The following is a 25,359-nucleotide window of genomic DNA, read 5'->3' on the forward strand; positions in this document are numbered from 1 at the left end:
AGCTCTCATTCGGTCTTCCATACTTAAAGGTTCCAGATTCTCCATAATTGAATTTGTTGAATCGGTATCACTAGATGATTCTGTTTTAATGGTTCGTTCCTCAACAATCTCTGTTTGAATGATTGGTGGTTCCGGAGGAAAGTTTAATGGTTCAGGATCTACGAACCGTTCCTGAATATTCTCCGGATTCTCAATTGTGAGGTTGGGTTCAAAAAATGGATTATCGGAAATTTGAACTGAAGTACTTGGTCGACTGGATGACGATTCTAAAGAAAAATCAACGGCGGTTATATTTGTTAAACGATGTCTTGATCGAGTTACAGGTGGTGAACATACAAAAGGTGATGAACGTCTTGCTCGGTGCATTCACTGAATATCCTATTAGTTTTTAAAAAGGAAAGAAAAATTATAATAAGTTATTCAATCAATAGACTTTTCTGATTTTGCCCACGTTTCGAATAGCCAAAAGATGCAGCAGAGGGGCAGGATTCGTTTGGTCTAAATATAATTGAGGACTGTTTGGCTCCAATAACCCGGTCCACGTACAAATCCAACTATTACTACGAACCAGAAAATTTTGATGTCTATTAATTTAACCACTTAAAATAAATTTTCGTTATTTTAAGAAATTTAGATAAGAAGTAGAAAAAATTCTAAGTCCTAAAAACTAGAATGGCGAGAAATAAGAAAGAAAAAGAGTTCGTCGCAAAAGGTCGAAAAAGAAAAAAAATGGTTGAAAAATAAAAAGTGACGGAAAAATAAAAGAAACTTATAAAAACTTAAAAATACTTTACTAACCTAACCTTATTACTACAACTAACTTAAAATTATAATCGCAAATTGAAATTACTAATTGGAATGATAATTGGTACATAGTAAAAGGTGTCTAAAAATATTAAAGCTTACAGGAAAAACTAAATCCCAAATGGAAATAACTTAAAAAGAAACTAAAACTTAAAAAGGCGTCGCAAAATTCTAAAGCACCTAAATCTTAGTCTAAAGAAAAAGCACTTAAGGAATTCTACGGCAAAGCCTAAAAATCTAGGAGTAAAAATAACTATAGCAAAAACTAAGTTTAAAATTAAATATGAGCTAAAAAAAATACAAATATTACGCTACAACGATTAAAAAGGTACAAAATATAAAAATATACAAAAAGTTGTAAAAAGTACAATTTTTATAAAAATATTATTTTTATATTATTTATTTAATAAAACTACTAATTTTACAATTTAATAAAACTAATTAATACTAAATACATAAAGTAAATAAAAAGTAAAAATAAAAATAAAACTAATAATAATAATAATAATAATAATTAGGTTTAAATAATAATAATAATTAAAAATAACCCGTAATTAATGCAGATTTAGGGTTTTTGTCCGTGTGTCAGATGGTCTCCGCGAGTCGCGGCATTTATTGCATCAAACCCCGCGAGTCGCGGGGTTTCAGAATTCAGCTGACAGATTTAATTATTCGACGCGTTTTTTCTTTATTTATTTATTTTTTTATTTTTTTCTATTTTTATATAATTAAAAGATATTTAATAAAATTTATATTATTATAAACTAAAATAAAAATAAAGAAACTTATAAAACTTAAATATTTAACAAAATCTTAAAAATACTTATATTTTTTCTTTTTATATTTTTGAATAATTAAAACATATTTTTACAAAAACGAATTTTAATAAAAGTTAACTAAAACTCTTTTTTTTTTTTTATATTAGCGTTGCGCTTCCGGCGTTTAAGATAGGTCCCCGGCAGCGGCGCCAAAAATACTTGATGTGCAGCGGGGTAGTATATAAAATAGTTATTAATTTTAGCAGGAAAAACTATTAAATACGATACAATTTTACACAAGATATTTATTTATTTATAGAATGGATATACTTAAACCTTGCTACAACACTTATAGGCAGTGTACCTAATCGTACAGTAGTGTAGTTTTTAGTAAGTCCGGTTCGTTCCACAGGGAAATCTTTAAACAAAGCTCAACGCTATATTAGTTTACTTTTATAAAAATACAAACATATATATAAGTAATATTATTATTATAAAGGGGGGTTTTTACCGTTTAATGACTGGTTTGTCGATTTTAAAACTTTAGTCACAGTTAAAACCTAATGTAAAATATTAAATAAATAAAAGACTTAAATTAAAACTTAAAGTAAATAACAATAATGAAATTGCGAATAATAAAAGTGCGATAAACTTGCGATAATTAAAAAGTACGATAATTAAAAGTGCGATTAAACAACAATAAATAAAAGTGCGATAATTAGAAGTGCAATTAAATATAAAATAAAGGAAATTAAATATGAAATAAAAGAATTATGCTTATTTAAACTTCCGTAATCATGATGTTTGACGTGTTGATTTTAGTTTTATGCCCATGGGTTAATTGTCCTTTGTCCTGGATTATTCAATATGTCCGTCTAGTTTTTGTCCATAACAGTCCATCAGTCATAAATATAAAGTGCGAGTGTCCTCGTCAAATTATTATTATACCCGAAGTTAAATATTCCAACTAATTGGGGATTCGAATTGTAACAAGGTTTTAATACTTTGTTTAATGAATACACCAGGTTATCGACTGCGTGTAAACCAAGGTTTTACCACTTTGTTAACAATTACACCAATTACCCTTGAATGTAATTTCACCCCTGTTTTGATTATTCTAGTGGCTATTAATCCATTCCCGTGTCCGGTTAAATGAACGATTATTCGTACATATAAATACCCCGCCCATCGTGTCCGATCGAGTGTATATGGTAATTTATAGGGACGCCCAATTGTAAATCTTTATATTAACATTAACAAACTTTCATTTAGTTAAACAAATATAAAGCCCATTAATAGCCCATAGTCTAATTTCCACAAGTGTCGTTCTTTTGTCCAAACCCCAATTATGGTACAAAGCCCAATTACCCAATTTTAGTAATTAGCCCAACATCATGATTACTTCGTTTTAAATAAGCATAATAATAACTTAGCTACGAGACATTAATGTAAAAAGGTTGAACATAACTTACAATGATTAAAAATAGCGTAGCGTTACACGGACAGAATTTCGACTTACACCCTTACAACATTCGCTAACATACCCTTATTATTAGAATTATAATTAAAATTAAAATTAAAATATAAATTATATATATATATATATATATCGTATAGATAGAGAAGAGAGAAAATAGAATATGAAATTTGATCAGAATTCGGTTTGCTTTATAGCCAGAGTTGAATTTTGGGGCTCCGTGACTCGCGGCAAAAACCCCTTCAAACTCCGCGAGTCGCGGAGGATGTATTTACAGCTCAGTCCTTGGAGTTTTCTCTGCCGACGGTTTTATATATATAAATATAATATATATATAATTAATATAATTAATTATATATTATATTATATTTATATACATAGTTAACTTGTAATTTTTAGTCCGTTGCGTCGAGCGTTAAGAGTTGACTCTGGTCCCGGTTCCGGATTTTCGAACGTCCTTGCGTACAATTTTATATTTTGTTCTTTGCGTTTTGAATCTTGTACTCTTGTAATTTCGAGACGTTTCTTATCAATAATTGGAACCTTTTTTTATTGTCTTTTGTACTTTTGAGCTTTTTGGTCGTTTGCGTCTTCAATTCGTCGAATCTGTCTTTTGTCTTCACCTTTTATTATTTAAACGAATATCACTTGTAAATAGAACAATTGCAACTAAAAGCTTGTCTTTCTTGAGGAATAATGCTATGAAATATATGTTCGTTTTTAGCATTATCAGGCATTTTGGTAAAACCACTTAAGGTCCGACTTTAAGGCTTGGATCAGTTGTTTGGAGTGTCATTTACTCCATACTCACCCACCTTATCATCTTCCAATCAATTCTAGAGAGAGAGTTAGATTCTAGAGTGAGAGAGCTCAAATTAAGGAAGAAGAAGCTCGAATCGGGTCAAAGTGCAAGCACTAAAGTTGTTCATCTCCTCATTTGCTACGTTTTGATAGTTGTGGTAAGCCCTAAACCTAACTTCCTTGTTTTAATTGTTAAAGAGTTAGAGTTTGTGTGAGTGATGAACAATAAGACCCATTTGTTAGTGAATTGGGTGTTTTGGGTGAATTTGGGTTATGTTGACTCAAAGATGGCTAACTAGGGTTTTTCAAGTATTAATTGTTGTTAATAAACCTTAATTAGTTAGTAAATTGCTAGAACACCAATATTTATGTAAATGGGTGTTAAGTGGGTTAGTGGATGACCCGAAATGGGGGTGTTGACCTTAACTTGGTCAAATGGGTCAAAATGGACCTAAGTTAGTTAATGATTGAGATTAATGCTTAAACCTAATGTTAAAAGGTGTTTTAAGACCTAACTTGGCTAATGCTAGGGTTTTTGGTGTGAGTTGACCCAATTTTAGGGTTAGGTGTCCAAATGGGTCGAAATGACCTAGTGATGGTGCGTGTTGTGAGTTTGACCAACTTGAACGGAAAATTTATTATATATACTTTGTAATAGGTGTGTTACCTTGAAGTTTCAAGCTTGGTTTATTGATTCACCGAAGGCGTAAGGTGAGTGGAATAATTATATGCGTAGGTATATAATGTATCTATTTGTTGTAGCGTGAAATGTGTAGAGTCGAGGCGTTAAGACATCACGTTTCACGTGAAGAGTGTAGCATCGAGGTGTTAAGATGCCACTCGGGTGTAGCATCGAGGTGTTAAGATGCCACCTAGGAGTGTAGTGTCGAGGTGTTAAGACACCACTCCGTAAAATATGAGTGAAGCATCGAGGTGTTAAGATGCCACTCGGGGTGAAGTACCGAGGTGTTAAGGTGCCATCCTAGGGGTTAGTGGTGCGAGGTGTTAAGTGCCCTAACGGATGTTATGAACACCGATGGCGTTTTCGCGAGCGCCGTTCCCTTGTACGATTGGTTAACCATGGTTATTTGTGTTGTAAATGTAAGCATAATATATTATTCAAATTATATTACATGCGTTGCATATGCTAGCTTGTGGTATTGGAGATTTCTAGCTTGTATTCAAGATTATAAGCTAATTGTGTTACTAGCATGTATGCGGAGTTTGAGTAAGTGATTTGCAAGTAGGTGTATTATATATGTATGTGTATAATTATTGCATTCACTAAGCTTTGCTTACCCTCTCGTTGTTTACCATTTTTATAGGTTCGGTTGTGGACAAGGGTAAGGGCATTGTCTTGGATTAGAGATTTCGTCGTTGATTAGGGGACGCTTTTTGGATGCGTTGGCTCTTTGGAGTTTGACCAAGACTTGGGTAGTTTAATCCCAAACGCCATGCTCATAGTGTAGTTTGGAACTTAAACTTTTTGATGGTCGAAACTCATATCTTGAATTAAACTCGTAAAACGGCTGATGTGGGCCCCTCTTCGTAAAACTCATTTTTATTAATGGAATGTGTTAGTTTTACATATTTGAATATGTTGTTAAAATCGTTTTGTCTAATTATGTCGGGAAGTGGCCAATCTTTTTAGCATTTCAAGACTTTTTGGACAGACCAGAATGGCGCGCCGCGCGGCCATCTGGCGCGCCGCGCCATTTGCTGTTCCAGCAAAAAAAAAATTATTTACTATTTTCACGCGGGTTGTTCGTGGTTTGGTTTGGGTTGTTACAAATGGTATCAGAGCATGGTCTAAGGGATTTAGGCGACTTGAGATAGGTGCCTAGACTTAGACTTTATTGTGTATGCACTTTTTGCGGGACTTGTAGGAGACGGGTCGGACCGGGGATTTGGTTAGTGCTTAGGTCTATGTGAACTAACCTTGCACTAATCGTTTTGTGTTGTTTTAGCAATTATCAAGCGAGATAGACGTTGTACTAGCAAGTTAATGCGACGTGCTCGCGTAACAATGATTAGCTACCATTGTTACGGGTTCAAGACGTGTCAAACAAGCAATGTACGATGAGTATCAAGCAAGATGGGGCGGTGTGGTATATGTATGTCGTTCCTTTTCGTTTCGTTGTTTAATCTATATGCATTCTTTAGGATGAAGACTGAAGATGGAACCGGAATGGACGCGCCTATTCATGAGGGGAAGGATGAGTTAACATTAAGGATTGAGGCGGAGTTCCAACGCTATATCTTGATTTTCGCCAACAAGGTTAAGCAAGTTCTCCAAGAGTCGTTCGAGGGAATAGTGACCGAGATGGTCCGAGGCCAAGTGCCTAAGGCCGTGAAGGAAGAGTTAGAAAAGAGGGTTCCTAAACCTCCAGGTGACGGTGACGAAGGAGCAACTATGGGGATTGAATCTCATGCTCCAAAATTTGCTGATCACTCTTTGAATAAGAGAAAGTTCGAATCAAGAGGTGCTCCTAGTAAAAGGGTGAGAAGTACGCTCGAAGGTGTTGAAAAAGTGAAGAAGAAGAGTAAGAGAGGTTATGGGCCTACGTGCTTTAGGTGTGGAGGACGAGGTCATTTGGCACGGGATTGTATGAGTGTACCTTTAAGCACGATCAAGTGCTTTATTTGCCAAAAGAAGGGACACCGAAAGTCGAAGTGTTCCGAATCATTTGTCGATCGGGTTAGGAGGTTAGAGCGTGACTATCTGATGATCAGTGAAGCGCAAGGGTCCAACGATGATGTTTAAGGTATTTTCGTCTTTGGTACAAATATGCCTTATTATTGTTTATTGTGTGCCGATGGATTCATGTATGAATTAGAGACTTAAACTTTGTTTCGCGGTCTAATTAGTCTCAAGTGAGCATATTTTTCAAAGGTACCCATAAGGGTGCGGGGTTAGTGAACTCGGTGAAGATTCGGTTTGTTGATGGTTTTGATGATAGTGCACCGGGGTAGCGCTAAGTCGTTGACTCGTGAAAATGCACCCTGGGGACGAATGCATGGAGGTAATACGTAGTATTGATATTGGTGACATTCCTAATGGAAACACCCTATGATGACGTTGTATTGACGGCGAGGGCGTAAGACTTGGTGCAACCAAGCATTTCTTAGTGATGGGGTAAATGATTCTACTAAGCCATAAGAACGGACTTTGGTGTTAGGTTGTGAGTGCGTGTTCACTTTTGTAGTGAAGTGGGTGAGCCATGAGGTTCGTAGGGTGGGTGAAACCCTTGAGAGCATGTGTGTATCGTCGGCCGGATGATTTTGTAGTGGTAACGGTTAGAAAGAATTTGATAGTTGGAAAAGTCTACCTTGCGGGTAGCGGTATTTTCGTTCTAAAAGGATACGTGTTATGTTGACATTGTTTCATCGCTTTAGTGGCACAAACGGGTGACGGTAGACGTTAGTTTTTATTATTATCGAATTGAGCTCTTGAGAATTCGGGAAGAGGGATCGACGCCGAGTATGGTCTTGTACGACGGTAAATGGCGAAAACGTTTGACTTGTGATAGGTGATGAGTGATATCCGGAAGGAATAGCTCTTCGTTAACCACCTTTGGTTGTGATTGATGGTAAGCGGTTCCCGGAAAGAACTGTTACTTGTATATTTATGATTTTAATTGCCCGTAGGAATTGTGCACATAGCCGTTTTGTGCACATGGTTGTGAGTAATAGCCGGTTTTTACTCACACATTGGTATTAATAATACGATAGCCGTGTTTCGCTCACATAATGTTGGTAGTGTTGCAATAGCCGTTTTTGCACACTACGGATATATCACGATAGTCGTTTTTGTACACCTTGAGTTTTGAATTGAATAACCTTCTTATTGTTAGTATTGAAAACTGCTGGTTGTATACGCCGGTGGTTAGGTCATGAGGACCATGTTGTGCGACTAGTGATACAATAGCCGTGTTACATGCGGTAGATGCGTATTAGCCGTGTATGCATACTAAGAGGAGTGTTAGGTGGTAAGTGTTATCGTAAGGATTCGTTTTTACTTGGTCTTCATCTTTTGGGTTTTTGACATTAGGTTGAGACTTGGTTGTTTTTAGCTTTGTACTTGGTAAGGGTACGCTAAGGGATTGATATCTTGGTACGAGATCGGTTAAGTTTTTTCCGATATAAGGGATTGATCAAATTTTGTGCTCGGAATTGTGGACTTTAATAAATTGCGGGTGACAATTTGGTTATTAATGTTGACTCTTAGAGAAGGATTGCCTAGAGAAGTTGGAAGAATACGTGACGTTTTCGCGTATTCTAAGTGATCGTTGTGTGCATTGCACGTTTCAGAATGCGTGCAAGTGTGTATTTAGTTATTGGAATAATCTTCAAATTGATGATTAATTGGCGGTTCGATTTCGATGGCGGTTTTGTGATTGTGTGGCGAGTGTTGTACGCTCTTGATGGTCACTCTTTTCTTTTATGATTTTGGGGGTGTATGCGGTATGCCGTTCGAGAGGCACTTCCGTTAACCACGTTCGTGTACGAGTAGAGTCATGGTGGTTAACTATCCTTATGTATGTAGGTAACCGGGTCAGTGGTTAGGACGAAGTCGGAAAGGTGTAAGCCTTGGTGTTTCAAGCGCCTCCTTAGTGTTGAGTTGAAAGATAAATAGGCTAGCTAGGCGGCCTAGGTGGATAGTGACTAACGGGCGTCGTTAGGAAGTCATGGGCGTTGAGCCGTAGAGTTCGATAGATTTGGTGACCGCGTGTAGTCAGGTGACGTGTGACACCGGGAGTAGACCCCGTAAGGGTCGAGTCTTTGGAGACTCGGTGTTGGTAATTGGGGTTGGATAACACAACGACAGGTGCCTCTTTATACCTGCTAGAGTAACTTCTGACTCCGATGGTGTGATTACTTTGATTTTGAGTACCGGTGAGAAACCCGAATTTACAACTATAGTATAGTGTGATGTTTAGCGGGAAAAGTTCCTATCTAGTAGGCGTGATGAGCGAACGGGTGTCGCTTATTTAGGAAAGGAAAGCTTTGGTGGTCTTCGAAAAAGTCTCAAGTTGGATTTTGGAAATAAATTGCGAAGGTAGTTAGCGACGTGAGTCGGAATGGCGAGGTTCCCGATAGAGGGATACGAGAGATTTTCAAAAAGCGTCGGGATGATTCTCGAATATTCCACGATTGAAATTCGTAACGACGATGATTGTCGGTGAATTGTGTTACTTTTAGGACGACTGTGGAGTGTATGGTACGAGTTTGGATACACGGCATAGGAGCAAACGGTTGTGGTTGTTTTGTCTCGTGGGTTGATTACCCGATATCGTTGAAATGAGGGAATGATATGGCTTTTGGAAAAATATTATGAAGTTTTCACGGTGTACTTCCGAGTGAGTGGTGGAAGTTTTGATCGAATGGAAGTGAGAACCCGGATGGGTGATTGCTACATGTGTAATTTCCGCATTGGAGACGGAAATGTTCAAGGTAGAAGTGCTTAACTTCTAGTATTTGGTGCGGATCACGAGGACGTGATCCAATCTAAGTGGGGGAGAGTTGTAAGACCCGAATATTTTATTGTACATATGTGTGTATAAGTTATTCAAGTTGTGGGGTTTAGGTTGTATTTAATTAAAAGGCAAAAGAAGCTGAACAGGGCATTTGGCGCGCCGCGAGGCCTTATGGCGCGCCGCGCCATTACGGGCTGACAGCTCACTTTGTTTTAATCAAGATATTTTGAGGGCATTTTGGTAAAACCACTTAAGGTCTGACTTTAAGGCTTGGATCAGTTGTTTGGAGTGTCATTTACTCCATATTCACCCACCTTATCATCTTCCAATCAATTCTAGAGAGAGAGTTAGATTCTAGAGTGAGAGAGCTCAAATTAAGGAAGAAGAAGCTCGAATCGGGTCAAAGTGCAAGCACTAAAGTTGTTCATCTCCTCATTTGCTACGTTTTGATAGTTGTGGTAAGCCCTAAACCTAACTTCCTTGTTTTAATTGTTAAAGAGTTAGGGTTTGTGTGAGTGATGAACAAAAAGACCCATTTGTTAGTGAATTGGGTGTTTTGGGTGAATTTGGGTTATGTTGACTCAAATATGACTAACTAGGGTTTTTCAAGTATTAATTATTGTTAATAAACCTTAATTAGTTAGTAAATTGCTAGAACACCAATATTTATGTAAATGGGTGTTAAGTGGGTTAGTGGATGACCCGAAATGGGGGTGTTGACCTTAAATTGGTCAAATGGGTCAAAATGGACCTAAGTTAGTTAATGATTGAGATTAATGCTTAAACCTAATGTTAAAAGGTGTTTTAAGACCTAACTTAGCTAATGCTAGGGTTTTTGGTGTGAGTTGACCCAATTTTAGGGTTAGGTGTCCAAATGGGTCGAAATGACCTAGTGATGGTGAGTGTTGTGAGTTTGACCAACTTGAACGGAAAATTGATTATATATACTTTGTGATAGGTGCGTTACCTTGAAGTTTCAAGCTTGGTTTATTGATTCACCGAAGGCTTAAGGTGAGTGGAATAATTATATGCGTAGGTATATAATGTATCTATTTGTTGTAGCGTGAAATGTGTAGAGTCGAGGTGTTAAGACACCACGTTTCACGTGAAGAGTGTAGCATCGAGGTGTTAAGATGCCACTCGGGTGTAGCATCGAGGTGTTAAGATGCCACCTAGGAGTGTAGTGTCGAGGTGTTAAGACACCACTCCGTAAAATATGAGTGAAGCATCGAGGTGTTAAGATGCCACTCGGGGTGAAGTACCGAGGTGTTAAGGTGCCACCCTAGGGGTTAGTGGTGCGAGGTGTTAAGTGCCCTAACGGATGTTATGAACACCGATGGCGTTTTTGCGAGCGTCGTTCCCTTGTACGATTGGTTACCCATGGTTATTTGTGTTGTAAATGTAAGCATAATATATTATTCGAATTATATTACAGGCGTTGCATATGCTAGCTTGTGGTATTGGAGATTTCTAGCTTGTATTCGAGATTATAAGCTAATTGTGTTACTAGCATGTATGCGGAGTTTGAGTAAGTGATTTGCAAGTAGGTGTATTATATATGTATGTGTATAATTATTGCATTCACTAAGCTTTGCTTACCCTCTCGTTGTTTACCATTTTTATAGGTTCGATTGTGGACAAGGGTAAGGGCATTGTCTTGGATTAGAGATTTCGTCGTTGATTAGGGGACGCTTTTTGGATGCGTTGGCTCTTTGGAGTTTGACCAAGACTTGGGTAGTTTAATCCCAAACGCCATGCTCATAGTGTAGTTTGGAACTTAAACTTTTTGATGGTCGAAACTCATATCTTGAATTAAACTCGTAAAATGGCCAATGTGGGCCCCGCTTCGTAAAACTCATTTTTATTAATGGAATGTGTTAGTTTTACATATTTAAATATGTTGTTAAAATCGTTTTGTCTAATTATGTCGGGAAGTGGCCAATCTTTTTAGCATTTCAAGACTTTTTGGACAGACCAGAATGGCGTGCCGCGCGGCCATCTGGCACGCCGCGCCATATGCTGTTTCAGCAAAAAAAAAAATTATTTGCTATTTTCACGCGGGTTGTTCGTGGTTTGGTTTGGGTTGTTACAGATAACGGTAATGGAAACTGAGGAAGGTGAAAAGATCACAACCCGTCCCGTGACGGGTTGGCGGGTATGTATTGATTACAGGAAGCTAAATGCTGCGACTTCAAAAGATCACTTTCCCTTGCCTTTTATTGATCAAATCATTGAAAAGTTGTCAGGTCAGAAATTTTATTGTTTCTTAGATGGGTATTCGGGATATAATCAAATACGTATTCACCCTAATGACCAAGAAAAAACGACTTTTACTTGTCCTTATAGAACTTATGCTTTTAGACGAATGCCTTTTGGTTTATGTAATGCACCTGCTACTTTTCAAAGGTGTATGATGAGTATTTTCTCAGAGTTAATAGGCGAGTCTCTAGAAATTTTCATGGATGATTTTTCAATATTTGGCAAGTCTTTTGAGTCGTGTTTGAGTATGTTGGAAAAATTTTAAAGAGGTGTACCGCGACCAACCTTGTCCTTAGTTGGGAAAAGAGCCACTTTTATGGTAAGGGAAGGGGTGGTTTTGGGACACATTGTGTCTGAACGGGGATTCGAAGTCGATAGGGCAAAAGTGCAACATATTTCCACATTACCTCCACCAACCAATGTTAAGGGGGTAAGATCGTTTTTGGGACATGCGGGATTCTATCGTAGGTTTATCAAAGATTTTAGCGTTATTTCTAAACCATTGTGTAATTTGTTATTAAAAGACGCACCTTTTGACTTTGATGACCAATGTAAGGAGGCATTTAACACCCTTAAGCGTAAGTTGACCGAAGCACCCATTTTGCAATCACCCGATTGGACCAAACCATTTGAAATTATGTGCGACGCTAGTGATTTTGCAGCTGGGGCTGTTTTAGGTCAAATAGTTGATAAGAAACAGGTTGTTATCTATTATGTTAGTAAGACGTTCTCGGATGCCCAGGTGAATTATACCACAACCGAGAAAGAATTATTAGCAGTAGTGTTTGCCTTAGACAAATTTAGATCGTATTTGTGGGGGTCTAAGGTAGTTGTCTTTTCGGACCATAGTGCCCTAAGGCACTTGCTGGAGAAGAAAGAGTCTAAGCCTAGATTAATTAGGTGGATTTTGTTGCTACAAAAGTTTGATTTGGAAATAAGGGATAAAAAGGGTATAGAGACTGTGGTAGCCGATCATTTATCTAGGATACCCCCGCCAACGTTTGACCCTGCTAAACCGATCCAGGAGAATTTTCCGGATGAGTGTTTGTTTAGTGTTGTGCAGGTACCTTGGTTCGCTCATATTGTTAACTATTTGGTGACTAAAAAAGTACCGGAGCATTGGAACAAGCACAAGAGGGATTACTTTTTATCACAGGTTAAGCATTATATTTGGGAGGACCCGGTTCTTTATCGAATTGGACCCGATCAAATCATAAGAAGATGTGTGGCGGAAAATGAGCATAAGGACATTCTAGCTCATTGTCATACTTTTGCATGTGGAGGACACTACGGAGTCAAGAAAACCGGGTACAAAGTACTCTACTCAGGTTTCTTTTGGCCTACTATTTTTAAAGACGCATGTGAGTATGTTAAAAATTGTGCTAGGTGTCAAAGGATGGGGGGAATCTATAAGCGTAATGAAATGCCCATGAACACAATTTTGGTTTGTGAGATCTTTGATGTTTGGGGCATAGATTTTATGGGACCATTTCCACCTTCTTTTGGGTTTGAGTATATATTAGTAGCTGTTGATTATGTCTCCAAGTGGGTGGAGGCTGAGGCTACTCGGACCAATGACCACAAAGTTGTCCTAAAGTTTGTTAAGAAAAATATTTTTTGTCGTCATGGTGTACCTAAGGCCATAATTAGTGATGGGGGTTCGCACTTTAAGAACTCGCATTTTGCTAAACTTTTAAGGGATTATGGGGTAAATCACCGAATTGCTACACCTTACCATCCCCAAACAAGTGGGCAAGTGGAAGTATCTAATAGGGAATTAAAAAGGATTTTAGAAAAAACCGTAAATCTTAATCGCAAAGATTGGTCTTTATGACTAGACGATGCGCTTTGGGCTTACCGGACAGCTTATAAAACCCCTATTGGTACTTCACCTTATCGACTTGTTTATGGGAAGGCATGTCACTTACCTGTTGAAATTGAGCATCGTGCAGAGTGGGCTATTAAACAGGTGAACATGAACATGGACGAGGCAGGAAAAGCAAGAAAGTAAGACCTATCGGCGCTGGATGAGTTGAGACGCGATGCTTATAAAAGTTCAAAAATTTACAAAGAGAAAACGAAAGCGTTTCATGATAAGCAAATTGTAAGGTGGACGTTTGAAGTGGGGCAAAGTGTGTGGTTGTTTAATTCAAGGCTAAAGTTATTTGCGGGTAAGTTGAGAAGTAAGTGGAACGGTCCCTATGTGGTTACCAAGGTTACTCCGTATGTGGCAATTGAAATAAAAGATCCAAAAGGTGGGGAACCGTTCTTAGTTAATGGGCAACGATTGAAAATTGCTTCCGGTTTATCGCTTGATGATGCTAGGATAGTTGAAACAATTCGGTTTGAACCCATGAAAGTCCATCAACTTAGAACAATTCGGGTGAATGAATCAAAGAATTATGTTAGTAAAGAGAACATTGATGCGTGTCTTGATCAAAATGTTACTATTAGTCGTATGCCCAATTGTGACGTTTGGGATGATGATGGGCGATTTGATGATGCGCCCGAGGACGAGGTGTCTGAGGTTATTTCAGATGAATGTTTTGATGAGTTTGATGAAAAATTGTCATTGGAAGAAGATGTTAAGGGAAGGCCGGAGTCTGTTGTCAAGAAGAAGATCCAGGGGAAGTATTGTTCGAATTGAGTTTCATTGGGGTCTTACCCCACTTTGCTAACGATCATCGTGAATTCAAGGTGATTGCCGATACGGGGTCTACAATTAATATCATGTCATACGTGACGTACAAGTGATTATTTCATAACTAATGTTCTTTATGTTCGTTGACTAAATCCGATGCGGTCATCACACTTGGCAACAATACTAAGTGTCAGGCACTTGGTGTACTTCGTGATGTGGTGGTTAGTGTGAAAGGTGATTTCCTTGAAGTACCATTCACCATTTTTGATATGCCTACGGATGAAGATGTTCCATTGTTAGTCGGGCATGGATTCATTGCAACCAAGGATTGTAAAATAGACCCGGGTGCAGGTTCTATCACTTTTAAAGGAGGAAACGGAACTTTTAGATTTTGTAATTCGAAAAATATGAGTTTTCCTTCGGCATATATAGTTGAGAGAGAATTTGATGATGGTTATTGTATGATGCTTGGGATACAAGAGGTTAACACAAATGAAGTAGTTAGTGAAGAAATGGTAGAGGATACTATAGACATGGACGAAATCTATCAAAGTGTTGAGTGTGGGGGTATTCGCTTCGATCAACGCTTAGACTCCGAGTTAAGCGAAGATGAACGAGCTGAAATTATGCACGACTCCATGAAACGAAAGTATAAGGAGTTCAAGAAAGCTAGGAGCAACCACAAGTTAACCGAGAAGATGTTGTTCGAGTTAAGTCCGGAAGAACGTGAAGTACTTCTAGAAATAATTGAAGAAGACAAGTCTTTTCATCTCTACTTGGAAAGAAAATTGAAGAGGAAGAGTGATGAGGGTTCGAGCAAAGATGAAACCATTTGTGTTAACACTGTTACGGAAACACCCGAAGTAGAAAAAGAACCGGATGTGAATGTAGAGGAGATTCGTAAGACGCTTGAAAGTATGTAGGGAAAAGAAAACATGGAAAGATTCATGAACAACACCAAAACATCTTTTGTTGATGATGAGGGGTGGACAATTGAAGTTGAATACGTTGAGTCCAAACCAAAAAGTGAATCCAAACCAAAATGTGAATTCAAACCTCGCATTAAGTATAGAGATCCGGGCGAATTTTCGGTTATGTGTCAATTTAAAAAGAAGAAGACTTACAGGGCTTTGCTAGATTTGGGTGCAAGTGTTAATATGATGCCAACTAAGGTTGCAAAATCAATAGGCAACCGGGAGTTGGTTCGAACTAATACGAGTATTCGATTTGGAAATCAAACAGTTGATGACCCAATCGGGGTTGCAGAAGATGTTCTTTTCATTATTCACGATATTGGTTACAAAGAAGATTTCTTCATTATGGATTGTGAACCGGATGCAAACACTCTAATCGTATTGGGACGAGGATTTCTAGCAACCGCAAGGATGTCACTAGATTTTGATACGGGGACTTTGATAATTAAAGATGAAGATAACATGATCACGCTCCGTATGGAAGATGGATTCGGCTCTAGCACCACCGGAGTCGAGGATCCCAACGATTGCTAAATATGGAGGTGGAGTCAAGTGCGCGACTCGAAAATAAATACCGCACCCTCTTGTAAAGTTTGTAAGTTTTGTTTTTGTTTTTGTTTTTATTTTTCGTACATACGGGTGGAAAAAGGACCACATTTATGAGGGAGTCGGGTTAAACTTATGGACTATATCTATTTTAGAGCATTGAGGACAATGCTTTGCTCTAAGTGTGGGAGAGGGTCAAAAGAAAAAAATTAATCCCGACAGCTATTCGAAAAAAAAAGGGTCCCAGCCGCAAATTACGGTGGCCAGCCACAATTTGCGGTTGGCGTTTTCAAAATTTGATCGGTGTCGAAGGGACGGTCAAAAATAGCCTAATTACTCTACTTTAGATAGGGTAAGCAGGATTCGTTCCACGGGAAGTTGTGGTTAACTAGCAAGCAATTTCAAGATTTGTTTGTTTGTGATTAACTAAAATTAACTAAAGTAAAGACTAGATTAACAATTACTAAGCAAGTGTAAACTTTGAGTATTTAAGAGCATAAACAATGAGCTAATTAAAAAGGTTGTAATCAATTGGATGGAAGTCTTTATCCCTTCACAATCCCAATCTAACATGCATTCATTCAAACAAGTATTATGTTTATCAAGTATTGATCAAATCTCATAGACAAGATTTCTTACGCTTATCAATTCTAACTATCTTGGGATTGAATCATGCAACCTAGACACTATGTCTTTATCCTTAATCTAATTAACACTAAGTTGGATCAAGAACACAATGTTAAATCACTATAATTCAACTTGCAATAATCACAATCAATAATACTTGCATTGATCAATAAACAATTGGTTTATAATATCACAATTCAAAAGACATAAGTTTCATAACATTACAAACCACATAAACTTAAATAAAAAGAATACACGTATCAATTGTTCATGGAAGGAATAAAGTGAAAGAAACTAGCCAAGCATGTTGGTGATGACGATCATGGTTGCTTCTTGAAGTTGCATGAAGAACACTCCTTGAAACCTAGCTTGAATCTTGATTTGATGATGATTAATGGTGTGTTTTTGTGTGTTTGATACTCTAAAAACTGATGAAAGATGATGTAAATTCATAGCCTAGGGTTTCTATTATATAGGGGTGAAGTAGGGTAACCCCCAAGCATTAAATCCCTCAAATTCGGCCTTAAATTTTATCCAAAAATAGTTTCAGCCGCAAATTACGCTCACCGGGCGCCTACATGCGCCCAGCTGCAAAAACCAGCCGCCTCCTTTTGTCAGTTTTCCACCTGAAGATGTTTTTGGCACCAGTCAGGCGCCTACATGTGCCCCCAGACGCCTCCTTGCGGATGGGCTTCAGTTTTTTCATTTTTTCTTGTTTTTAACCCCCGTTTTCGCGTTCTCGTCCCAAATCGTTACTCATTATAAAAACCTCATGAAATAACTTTTTAAACCTCAAATATACACATAAAATTCACCTCTTAACATCAATAATGATCGGCGTTTAAGACCCGATCAACTCTCCCAGTCTTATCATTGTTTGTCCTCAAACAATCTCAAACAAAATCTTCAACTCGAACCTTTAATTAAGCTTTTTAACAACTGATAAATCTTCAAAGGATTTTATAAAATCGTAACGTCTTGAACTCAATGTGGAACATACATTCTTCCGACATGGCTCTCACTTAATTAATTTTAACTTCTCGATTGTGTGAACATCTCGTCTCGAGCAAATACTTCAAAAATGTAACAAAACTTCAAACTTGGTGATCTTCAAATAAAACATAAGTCAAGTGAGAGCCATCCACCATATGAACTAGATAAAAGAACCATATACCGTCAATTCCATATTTTGTTTTAAAGGTTGGTGTGCCAGAGTGTCCGAAGACACCCTTTTTGGTTCTCCCGGTGTTTTAGGAACACGGCACTCATCTCATGCCCCAACAACTCCTCCGGTTACTCTCGGAGCAGGGTGGACAATCGACGAAGGGTCGTGGAATTTAAGTCCCACGTGACTTATAATGAGAAATAATTTTTGTTGATTTAGCCCCATCTAGCTCTATTTTTAGCGGTATTATACGCCCCAACAAGGCTCTCGTGTAGGAATATTTATCCAGCCCCTATACTGGCTGTTTTATGGATTTGGCTCCATCGAGCTCTCGTTTTGTGGTTTTAGCCCCAAGCATGGCTCTCGTGTAGGAATATTTATCCAGCCCCTAAACTGGCTGTTTTGCAGCGAACTGCGGGTATGGCTAGTGTCATCCACAGCTAATCCTGGTTTTGAATAGCGACACATAACAAGTCCAAGCACTAGTATTTGTTCCCGGTATCGAAACAAGATGTGAATGAACATGAAATGACATTTTGTACCTTTCATTTTCGTCAATTCATGGGTAAAAAGCTACACTAAAAAGTGCTTGCGAAGCGTAAATTGGAAGACTTCACTTCTTAACTTTACCATGTGAAAAATCTTTATTAATTTAAGTGCTAACAACCAACTTCTTCTTAATACCCAATAACACCATGCCACTTCACTTATTCTTTCAACTCTTTTTCTTTTTTTTCACAAAAATCACACTTGGTTTATTATAAAATTATGATTAAAAATTTTGTTCAATCGCAATAATCATAATGTTTTAAAAATTAAGCTTCAAACCCCAAGTAATGTATCCCAAAAAGAAAATTTTGATTTTCCCTCTCCCCCACACTTGAATCATGCTACGCCCTCGTACGCATGTGTAGAGTATTATAATATTTATGTGAAAAGTAAAAAGGGAAAATCTAATACATTACCGAGATACTCGCAAGTTCACCATCCAATAGTAACCATCGCACATCATTTTGATTCATCATCACACATTTCATTCGATTACGTTTATCCTTCCATTACAACTTAGAAAAGAAAAACAAAAGAAAAAGTGTAAAATCTAACTAGCCCACTTTCGGAGGGATCCGCTTTAAACCACCCGATTCCCTCGGGTGGACGAGTTTTGTCTCGTGAGGGCTTGCAGTGAACATACCCACAAAGTTCATTTTGTCTCGTATGGTTACTCCTTATTATGAGCCGGTTGATTATATTAACTATGCTTCATCTCTTCCTGAAGAAGCGGAGTATGTTGAACCACCCGCACCGTGTATCGACCCACCGTTGTTTTTCCAACAGCCGGAATCACTTCCCGACTATTATTATGATTATTGCGATTGAACAAAATTTTTACTTGGGGTTTGAAGCTTAATTTTCTTTTTGGGATACATTACTTGGGGTTTGAAGCTTAATTTTTAAAATATTATGATTATTGCGATTGAACAAAATTTTTAATCATAATTTTATAATAAACCAAGTGTGATTTTTGTGAAAAAAAGAAAAAGAGTTGAAAGAATAAGTGAAGTGGCATGGTGTTATTGGGTATTAAGAAGAAGTTGGTTGTTAGCACTTAAATTAATAAAGATTTTTCACATGGTAAAGTTAAGAAGTGAAGTCTTCCAATTTACGTTTCGCAAGCACTTTTTAGTGCAGCTTTTTACCCATGAATTGACGAAAATGAAAGGTACAAAATGTTATTTCCTGTTCATTCACATCTTGTTTCGATACCGGGAACAAATGCTAGTGCTTGGACTTGTTCTGTGTCGCTATTCAAAACCAGGATTAGCTGTGGATGACACTAGCCATACCCGCAGTTCGCTGCAAAACAGCCAGTTTAGGGGCTGGATAAATATTCTTAAACGAGAGCCATACTTGGGGCTAAAACCACAAAACGAGAGCTCGATGGAGCCACATCCATAAAACAGCCAGCATAGGGGCTGGATAAATATCCCTACATGAGAGCCTTGTTGGGGCGTATAATACCGCTAAAAATAGAGCTAGATGGAACTAAATCCACAAAAATTATTTCTCATTATAAGTCACGTGGGACTTAAATTCCACGACCCTTCGTCGATTGTCCACCCTGATCCGAGAGTAACCGGAGGAGTTGTTAGGGCATGAGATGAGTGTTGTGATCCTAAAACACCGGGAGAACCAAAAAGGGTGTCTTCGAACACTCTGGCACACCAACCTTTAAAACAAAATATGAAATTGACGGTATATGGTTCTTTTATCTAGTTCATATGGCGGATGGCTCTCACTTAACTTATGTTTTATTTGAAGATCACCAAGTTTGAAGTTTTGTTACATTTTTGAAGTATTTGCTCGAGACGAGATGTTCACACAATCGAGAAGTTAAAATGAATTAAGTGAGAGCCATGTCGGAAAGAATTTATGTTCCACATTGAGTTCAAGACGTTGCGGTTTTATACAATCCTTTGAAGATTTATCAGTTGTTAAAAAGCTTAATTAAAGGTTCGAGTTGAAGATTTTGTTTGAGATTGTTTGAGGACAAACAATGATAAGTGTGGGGGAGTTGATCGGGTCTTAAACGCCGATCATTATTGATGTTAAGAGGTGAATTTTATGTGTATATTTGAGGTTTAAAAAGTTATTTCATGAGGTTTTTATAATGAGTAACGATTTGGGACGAGAACGCGAAAATGGGGGTTAAAAACAAGAAAAAATGAAAAAACTGAAGCCCAGCCGCAAGGAGGTGTCTGGGGGCGCATGTAGGCGCCTGACTCGTGCCAAAAACATCTTCAGGTGGAAAACTGACAAAAGGAGGCGGCTGGTTTTTGAGGCTGGGCGCATGTAGGCGCCCGGTGAGCGTAATTTGCGGCTGGAACTATTTTTGGATAAAATTTAAGGCCGAATTTGAGAGATTTAATGCTTGGGGGTTACCCTACTTCACCCCTATATAATAGAAACCCTAGGCTACGAATTTACATCATCTTTCATTAGTTTTTAGAGCATCAAACACACAAAAACACACCATTAATCATCATCAAATCAAGATTCAAGCTAGGTTTCAAGGAGTGTTCTTCATGCAACTTCAAGAAGCAACCATGATCGTCATCACCAACATGCTTGGCTAGTTTCTTTCACTTTATTCCTTCCATGAACAATTGATACATGTATTCTTTTCATTCAAGTTTATGTGGTTTGTAATGTTATGAAACTTATGTCTTTTGAATTGTGATATTATAAACCAATTTTTTATTGATCAATGCAAGTATTATTGATTGTGATTATTGCAAGTTGAATTATAGTGATTTAACATTGTGTTCTTGATCCAACTTAGTGTTAATTAGATTAAGGATAAAGACATAGTGTCTAGGTTGCATGATTCAATCCCAAGATAGTTAGAATTGATAAGCCTAAGAAATCTTGTCTATGAGATTTGATCAATACTTGATAAACATAATACTTGTTTGAATGAATGCATGTTAAATTGGGATTGTGAAGGGATAAAGACTTCCATCCAATTGATTACAACCTTTTTAATTAGTTCATTGTTTATGCTCTTAAATACTCAAAGTTTACACTTGCTTAGTAATTGTTAATCTAGTCTTTACTTTAGTTAATTTTAGTTAATCACAAACAAACAAATCTTGAAATTGCTTGCTAGCTAACCACAACTTCCCGTGGAACGAATCCTGCTTACCCTATCTAAAGTAGAGTAATTAGGCTATTTTTGACCGGCTCTTCGACACCGATCACGCACCCACCTTTGAATAGTGTTCATTTGAACTCAGACAATTAAACACATCATTCTTTTATTTTATGTATTTATTTTTGCATGAAAGAGCAATTAAAAAAACTTCAAATGCATGGTGTTGGCTGCATAGTCATGCAGCGATCATTTTCCCATGACTTTTACAGTCAGGGTGAAGTCGCCTAAAAATCTAATCATAGGGACACCACACAAACAGTAACAATCTATATCTATCTATATATCTCTATAAATTTTGACTCCTAGCTCATTAAATATGATTTACACCATGTATTAAATTGTAGTAAAATGTGAACATGTATGGTATATATATATATATATATATATATATATATATATATATATATATATATATATATATATATATATATATATATATAAGGGTAGGATCAAGAGGGAAGTAACCAATCGGGGGGAAGCGGAGGGAAGCAAAAACTTTTTTTTTTCGTTTTTTGAAAAAACTTTGTTCACGAACATTATAGATGAGATGAAAATATGAACATTTAGTAGAGACACTTTGTGATAAATATTTTTATTTTGGCGGGAAAACGCTCAAAGAAGTAATATATAACAATTATCGTGTTTTTCGAGCGTATGTTGAGGTTTAACTATTGGGGTTTAGATATTAGGGTTTAGATATTAGGGTTTAGAAATTTAGGGTTTAGGGTTTAGATTTAGGGTTTAGATTTAGGATTTAGATTGAGTTTTTAACACGAACGGTTTAAAAATCTATATCTATCTATCTTATTATATATATATATATATATATATATATATATATATATATATATATATATATATATATATATATATGGGTAGGATCAAGAGGGAAGTAACCAATCGGGAGGAAGCGGGGGGAAGGAAAAACTTTTTTTTTCATTTTTTGAAAAAACTTTGTTCACAAACATTATAGATGAGAAGAAAATATGAACATTTAGTAGAGACACTTTGTGATAAATGTTTTTATTTTGGCGGGAAAACGCTCGAAGAAGTAATATATAACAATTATCGTGTTTTTCGAGCATATGTTGAGGTTTTAGCTATTGGGGTTTAGATATTAGGGTTTAGATATTAGGGTTTATAGGGTTTAGATATTAGGGTTTAGAAATTTATGGTTTAGGGTTTAGATTTAGGATTTAGATTGAGTTTTTAACACGAACGGTTTAGAGTTTAGGGTTTATGGTTTGGTGTTTTGGGTTTATGGAATAAACCCAAAACACCAAGCCCTAAACCCTAAACCCTAAACCCTAAACCCTAAACTCTAAATCGGGCTAAATTTTACTTCACAAAACATGAAGAAAAAAAACGTTCATATTCTTCACGAACAATATTATCTTGAATGTTATTTTTGTCGATCGTTTTTCCGCCTAAATAATGACGTTTATCACGAAGTGTCTCTTCTAAATGTTCATATTTTCGTGTGATCTTGATGCCGGAAAAAAAATTTCCAAAAAACGAAAAAAAAAAAAATTTTGGCTTCCTCCCGCTTCCTCCCTATTGGTTACTTCCCCATTGATCCTGCCATATATATATATATATATATATATATATATATATATATATATATATATATATATATATTAAGTTCCAGGGATGAAATGAGTTTTTTCACAAAATAATAAATATAAACTCCTTCATATTTATTAACTGATAACAATAACAATAATTTATCATTGTTGTTGATTAATGGTTGTGAATGTTAAGTTTCCTCATCTCCTAAGAGTTTTAATTGTAATATATACTGAATTCACTCCCAGACATCATTTATTTATTTAATTAATATTATAATATTATTATTTATTTAATTTATTATAACAAAAGTTAAGAAACTCAAAAGCCTATAACTCTTAGAAACCTTTCATCCATCCCTGTATAGTTAAAGAAATCCGTTTTACATAGTTATAAAAGTGGGTCATGTAGTTCGATTCAAGTGATTCTTTTGCTTTTAGATTCGTTGGCATCTAGATTAGCAACCAAATTGTCCTCCCTAATAATCATGAAACATACACTTTGGAATCCAAAACTCAAGGTGAAGCCTTTACTCATAACAGATTGCAAAAGATCCAAAAACAAGCTTGATTTGGTTAGTAACGATTACGATTCACTAATGCAAATGAATTTCATTAGTTATCACATTAAGGTTTTTTTCCCTTTTCTCTTTCACTTTTGTTTCTTTTATAAGTATGGTTGCCTAATTAATAAATCTAATATTCGATTATCTTGACTTTTTCTTGCTCTAGATATCCATCATGCTAATTTGTAAGTTCTTTGGCTTTCACTTCAATTTATTACAAATGTATCTTTACGTGATATTGGATTCTTTCACCTCTGCATCATTTTATAGTTTATAGTCTTCCTTATGTGAGTCATGTGTATATTTATTTTAGTTTAATAACTAAAATTAAATTTAATAACATCTCATCTTTTCATTTTCCTTACATTAAATAACTAAGTTTAAATCTTTTATTTTCTTTATATTAAATACCTACTTAGATATACTATTTGCTATAACTACCCATCTTTCATTCCCACATTAGATGTATTCACGTATTGCAAATGAAATAATTTGATTGAATTTATATATACATTTTTCCATCTTCATTATCATAATGATCAACATCATCATTATTTATATAAGATAATTTGCTTTTTTACCAACCGATTGTCATCCTTCTCATGAACGTTAAGTATATATTACGGGATCTTCTTATTAAATTAATATATTATGGTATCTCTTTATTAAATTGTTATATATGTGTGTAGAATTTATTTTCATATATGTCTTTGTTTTGTTAGAGTTCATTTAAATATATAACTTTTTTGTGCATTATTGATAAGCTTTGAGTATGATCTGTTTAGTGTATCCTTTCTTATGTTTAGTGTACCATTTCATAATTATAAGCCATTTATGAAAGGATTGTTTACATCCCCATCCCCATACTTATTATAGTGGATTTGAATTTGTTGTTAACGTGGTCATTGTTGTTGTATACTCAAAAAGCTTTATTCTTTAACCATCGTAATATTGGCCCTAGACAAATGGTACACCAAGTGATAAACAATTGAATTATCTAATATATCTAAATATGTAGAGAATAAAACACCATATTCAAAATTCACATCTTTGTAAAATAGATGCATGTAGTTGAACGTGAATACATAATTTAACACAGGATTGTTTTGTTTGTGATTATTTAAGTTTTGAATTTGGTTATATGCAATGACCTAATTGTTAGTGTTGCAAGCTTCGTATCAACCATATTTACGGAAAGCAATGCAACTAAAAACAATGGAAGAAGTTCGTCAAAATATTAACAACATAGACCGTATCGAGGATCTTAGCGAACTCACATGATTATGCAACCATTATAAACATGAATAACTAAATATTAAAATTTGGGATACATCGTGCAACGCACGGGCATTGCCCACTAGTAATGTGTAAACTTCGAGCTATATATATTGACATTAATGTAATATGCATATATACCACTCCCTCTCCCTTCCGTAGTGCCATAAATGTTACGCGAAATGTTGTCAAGCAATTTTTAGGAGTATTTGATATACTCCTTGCTGTAATCCACCTACATAAAATGAACGTACATAAACGGTTAAACGTATTATGTACATAAACGGTTAAACGTATTATTACACGTATTTATAAACATATTATTAAAAGTATTTATAAATGTATATATATATACATATACATATATATATATATATATATATATATATATATATATATATATATATATATATATATATATATATATATATATATATATATATATATATATATATATATATATATATATATATATATATATATATATATATATATATATGGGCAGGATCAATGGGGAAGTAACCAATCGGGGGGAAGCGGGGGGAAGCAAATTTTTTTTCGTTTTTTTTGGAATTTTTTTTTCCGGCATTAAGATCACACGAAAATATGAACATTTAGAAGAGACACTTCGTGATGAATGTTATTATTTAGACGGGAAAATGATCGACAAAAATAATATTCAAGATAATATTGTTCGTGAAGAATATGA

The 25,359-nt window shown here is 36.1% G+C and overlaps 1 protein-coding gene across 1 annotated transcript in view; it reads left to right on the forward strand.

The window, feature by feature from the left end:
* Window positions 1-14,223, forward strand: part of LOC139900412 (uncharacterized) — a 28,290-nt gene extending 14,067 nt beyond the window's left edge. Inside the window, exons 3-6 of the mRNA XM_071883184.1 lie at window positions 11,410-11,563; window positions 12,101-13,377; window positions 13,492-13,583; window positions 13,731-14,223. Coding sequence (XP_071739285.1) covers window positions 11,410-11,563; window positions 12,101-13,377; window positions 13,492-13,583; window positions 13,731-14,223 — 2,016 coding nt within the window. The remainder of the gene's footprint in view (window positions 1-11,409; window positions 11,564-12,100; window positions 13,378-13,491; window positions 13,584-13,730) is intronic.
* Window positions 14,224-25,359: the final 11,136 nt, after the last annotated feature.

Source organism: Rutidosis leptorrhynchoides, chromosome 3 (assembly GCF_046630445.1).
Source record: "Rutidosis leptorrhynchoides isolate AG116_Rl617_1_P2 chromosome 3, CSIRO_AGI_Rlap_v1, whole genome shotgun sequence".
Classification (NCBI taxonomy): Eukaryota; Viridiplantae; Streptophyta; class Magnoliopsida; order Asterales; family Asteraceae; genus Rutidosis; species Rutidosis leptorrhynchoides.